General features: G+C 37.2%; 1 protein-coding gene across 2 annotated transcripts in view; it reads right to left on the minus strand.

Moving 5' to 3' along the window:
• The window catches only part of LOC137985640 (protein O-linked-mannose beta-1,2-N-acetylglucosaminyltransferase 1-like), a 17,746-nt gene that overhangs the window by 11,732 nt on the left and 1,014 nt on the right, over positions 1 to 5,000 (minus strand). For both annotated transcript variants that reach the window (XM_068833280.1, XM_068833279.1), the window contains exons 2-4: positions 2,669 to 2,751; positions 1,134 to 1,313; positions 488 to 794 (exon numbers count right to left, since the gene is read on the minus strand). In XM_068833280.1, coding sequence (XP_068689381.1) covers positions 488 to 794; positions 1,134 to 1,313; positions 2,669 to 2,751 — 570 coding nt within the window. The remainder of the gene's footprint in view (positions 1 to 487; positions 795 to 1,133; positions 1,314 to 2,668; positions 2,752 to 5,000) is intronic.

Raw genomic sequence — 5,000 nt, forward strand, 5'->3', positions numbered from 1 at the left:
GCATGCTTACGTTGTCGTCAAAACTTCAAATTTGGTGATTTCACGTCGCGTTATGCAGAGGACCGCAAACATACTTGCTAAAATCCGTGCTGCACGTGCAGCACGATTATTTATGCTCTTTTCACCAATGATATTATTGCTTTGTGGCGTTGTCGTAGTCGTTGTCGTAGTCGTAGCCGTCATCGTTTCTTAAATTCCCTAATTCAAGACAGTATGGATGGTACAATAAAAATTTGGTTGGTGTTGTTGCAAAACTTGACCAAATTCTTGACGTGGTCTGCTTATGGCATTAAAGTGCCACAGGCAGCCAGTATAAGTTTTTGGTTCTAACACAAATGCTAAGAAACATTAATAATTTCTTAGTTCAATCCTCATGCTTTACTCAGAACAGAAAGCTTGCACTGGCAGTCGTTTTGTCCATTCTGATTTCTCCCAGCTACTGTATGGTTTACTTAATCACAATATTATTAAAATGTGTCCCACTTACAGCTACATACACTGCCATATCCCTCATACTTCTCACAGAATTCCTTTCGTCGCCTTGTGTTCTCACTCTCTTCCCATGAACAAGATTCCATATCTTCTGACTTCAGGGTTACAAGCGCTTGTATTGTCAAGGGTTCTGCCCAACTGTTGACATTAGGTGATTTCCTGTAACCTTCGGCACTTACATGCCCACGCTTTTGAACGACAAAAGCCCACATGTCTCTAAAGCCAAGGTTAATGCAGTTTTCACTTCCAAGTGCACTCATGAGATTACGTGCAGTTTTCTTGAGCTGGTAAGTTCCTTCATCCTAGTGAGAAGAAAAGTGCCTTGTAATCATAATAAGGGAATCTTTGCTGCAGTCACTGTTTACAAATTGTGTTTCATTAACGTAAGAGTTTGCATACAGAAGGCACCATGCTATTTAGAAATTGACTTTAAAAGGCAAAAGAACTTGTTAAACTTAATTAACTAAGGCTCTTTTGGCTTTGATACATACATACATTCCTTGTAAAACTTCAAATTTTCAAATCACCATTGCTCAGAGATTATGTGGCAAATCGGGTTCAAATTTTCAGTACTTTAAATTGCAACATTGCTACAATAAAAAGAAGAAAACCATCAATTTGACAGAAATTAAAATACTTACCCGTATTGCAAAGCATAAAATTCTCCCATCAGAAACCATGTTGACGAATAATACGAGGCCATCAGAATCCTCTGAACTTCCAAAAGTATCGAATGACCTGGTAGCCATGACAGCACCAGTCTTTTGATTAAGTACAGCAACATTGATACCCCTTGATTTCTGATCCAGACCTTCTAACACCTTAAACAAATATAATCAAAACAAAGTGTAATTCATTCAGGCAAAAATAATTGGTTCAGCATGAGGAACCGTGTCTTTGGAAAAATCACATTTTGGCTAAATTGATGGGGACATTAACCCACTGACTCCTGAACCGGCGCCTCCACATTGGAAATATGTCCAGAAATGCACGAAATTGGCAAAATATCACCAAAATCGTCAATGTTCACCCAAGTGGTGTCAATACCAATGGACGAACTAATTTGACGAAATTGGCAAAAGATCGCCAAAATTGCCAATTTTGTCAATTTCGCCAAAATCGTCAATGTTCAACCAAGTGGTGTCAATACCAATGGATGAACTAATTTGAAGAAACTGGCAAAAGATCGCCAAAATTGCCAATTTTGTCAATTTCGCCAAAATCGTCAATGTTCAACCAAGTGGTGTCAATACCAATGGATGAACTAATTTGACGAAATTGGCAAAATTTCGCCAAAATCGCCAATGTTTACCCAAGTGGTGTCAATACAAATAGATGAACTCATTTGCCAAAAATCGCTAATTTTGCCAAGATTGTCAATCACGGAGCTCTTTCGCCAAATCTGCCATTTTTGTCATCGTGTGCATTTCTGGATATAAGTGCCACATTGACGAGAAAAAATCCATTTAATTAACTCTCACTCCCAGGGGTCAGTGGGTTCTACATTGTACGAAGTAAGATAGTTGAACGGTAGATTTGATATATTTTGTACTTTGTAATAAAGGTATGTGTATCCATAGTTAAATTGCTTTAACAAAGTGTCAGACCTGTATAATTGATGACAAGAGCTTCTCTAATAACTGGGAAGTAAATCCAAGATATCAATATTCTAATGTTATCGTTTTTTTTGTGTGCCAAGAAAACCAAGAATAATTAGGGAGAAACTTCTCAGAGCAGAGAACCAACAAGACATGACAATGAGTCTGGGAATTGAAGCAAGGAAGTAGTGGTGGTAAGCTTTCATCCCACTCTATTGCCAGACCCTTACAGGGAATTGTGGCAGTTACAACTTTGGCAACATTTAGCATTTAAGATGATTGTCATCTACTCAATCCTCCAACAGATTAGCTCCGAATGTCAAAGGTGTGTTGCATGATCAGCCATTTGACAAGGCAATTTTAGCGCAGAATGTACCAGATGATATTTGGGTAGTTTTGGTTTCAAAAAATGATTTGAAATTTTGAAAAGAACAAGGCCTCCAGAGCACTTTCCGACCCAATAATAATATTATTTATCAATTCTTTTGACAGCTAATATTTTGATCGTTGTCAAGAGGGAAAGTCCTAAAATTAGAGACCTAGCTTAGATACAGTGAATTTGTGTATATATAACTTACCTTTGTTCCATCTACTGTGATAGAGGCTGCATCTTTACTTGATAAGACTTCAATGGTAATCCTACGACCCTCAGCTTGAGAACCTAACATACAGAAAAACAAGGTACAGGGGTTTCTATAAGTTTTGTAGTAGATGCCTGGACTAATCAATGTAAGCGGCTGTCACTCTTGAATTTTACAAGGGTTTGAGTGAAAATCAAGGCAGAGTAGCCAGGGGTGAGAGGCAACTTTCTGACAAACAAATGGCGGTATACCACCTGTTACCAGGTCTAATGAAACCCCTGAAGGTAACAGAACTATCGTCAGTGTTACAAAAAAATAAAATTAACGCTCCCAGAATCTAGTACTACTTTGCCACATGTGAAGAGATTTACCTCACCAAGGAAAATTATTTGAGGTAAGGAACGACTTAAAAGCCTTCATTTCACGTTTCTACAAGCAATTGCAAAAAGAGTTGAGACACTCAATGTTAACAACTGTACAATGCATGTCGTTCAAGTCAGTCCATCCCAAACCCCACTTCCCACCAAGCAAACTTGTTTCCATTTCCACTTGGCATTCCATCTAAAGGGTATCAACAATGAAAAAGGGGAGAGGGGAGGGAGGGACATTTGTGACTTTTCTTATGAACTCGAAGGGGTTTTTAGGAAGAACAGGTGAATTTTCGATTCAGTGTCTCAACCTTTTTGCAACTGCTCGTAGCATTCTGATTGGTTCACTCAATCTTGGTTATCAGCTCATATACAGTACGACCTTGATCAATTTCTTCACCGATCCCATAATACAGTTCATTTTGGGGGGTTATTTGCATTAAAACAATGGATATATCCAGTTTAGTGAAGCATGATAAGTCCCAAGAGTAAATAACTTTTATTGTTTCTATGTAAAGACCCCCCACCCCCGCCCCCCTCCAGAACGTACTGCGTTATGGGATGGTGAAAATAGTCAATACAGAAACTGATTGCATCAAGTGTTGCCAAACTGAAAACTGTCCAAATTTCAAATTTCCAACTGTTCAGAACTTAATGAATATTTAATAGAACAATATTATTCCATTTGCGCTTGTTCAATATGAGACTGGTCACAGCCAACTCAACCGACAATGCTACGTCTCGTTGGTTATTTACTATCTCACATCCAACCTGGGCTCATAGATGTAATAGAGAGTTTTAGCAATGACGACGAAAACGACTACGAGTACGAGTTTAGCTCGTTCTTAAGGTTAAGCATACATCAACAACGAGTACTAAAATAATTTGGACCCTTTTTAAAACTTGCGCAGGCACTTTCACGTTCAGCAAAACGTTTATGAAAGCCCTACAAGAACAAGTTTAAAAATGATTTGTTTGGACTTAATCTACTGAGATTAAAACTGTTTAGCTCACTGATGACAACTTGTAAAAGAGTTAAGTTTAGCTTACACATGAACGAATTTCGATCAGAAGTCAGTTTTCCAACTTTTTATTCGGTTTTTTGTGAGTAAAGCTGTGCCTACCAAAGCAAATGCAAACCGCTAATAATTAGTATACAGAGTTTCTGTCAGGATAAATCTGCTGAAAAAATCAGCTGTCATAAAAAAATCAAATATTTTCCTTCCTTTGTTTGTTTACTTCATGGCGAGCACGAACTGGCTGCAGTTCCGAAAAGCTGTTATAACAGTGTCAGTAATCCGAGCCCATATCCTATTTTCACCACAAACGTCAATGAATATATATATATATATATACATATATAGAAATTCTTAATTCCTGTAAAAGAACGTATTCGCTTAGCTTAACCAAACACATTTCTGCATGTCACGCCAGTAGGCATTGTTCTGTATTTTCAAATTTTGTATAACATCTTTCGTATCCGTTATTTTTGGCAGTTGCCTGATGATTGCTCCACAAGGAGCATGAAACTCTGAGTAGCAATAAATGTCTTCGACCAAATAATCCAACTCTGCAAATCTACATTGCTCTAGTTTACCTATTGAGCACTTTAATAGCTGATGAAATCTTCAATTCATTATATTATATTATATATTATATATATATATATATATATCTACTTCTTGAACTTGAATAGAATAAATTTAGAGAGCGCTCAACTCTGAGAGGAACAGTGATAATAATGATCAATGGTAGCAAAATTTCAGTTCATCGACTTTAAGGTTGGCAGTCCAATTCGTTTTCGCACTACAAATTTCTGTTAAAACTTGGCGTACAATGTTGGTGCTAAAACTCTAATAAATATGATCCATAAATTATTTTTAAATACTGCAGAGCTTTGTTTTAATAGCTCTGCTTAACAGCTGTATAAACTGTTACCTATTTAATTTGCATGTCATTGA

This window comes from Montipora foliosa, chromosome 14 (assembly GCF_036669935.1).
Source record: "Montipora foliosa isolate CH-2021 chromosome 14, ASM3666993v2, whole genome shotgun sequence".
In the NCBI taxonomy this organism is placed as follows: domain Eukaryota; kingdom Metazoa; phylum Cnidaria; class Anthozoa; order Scleractinia; family Acroporidae; genus Montipora; species Montipora foliosa.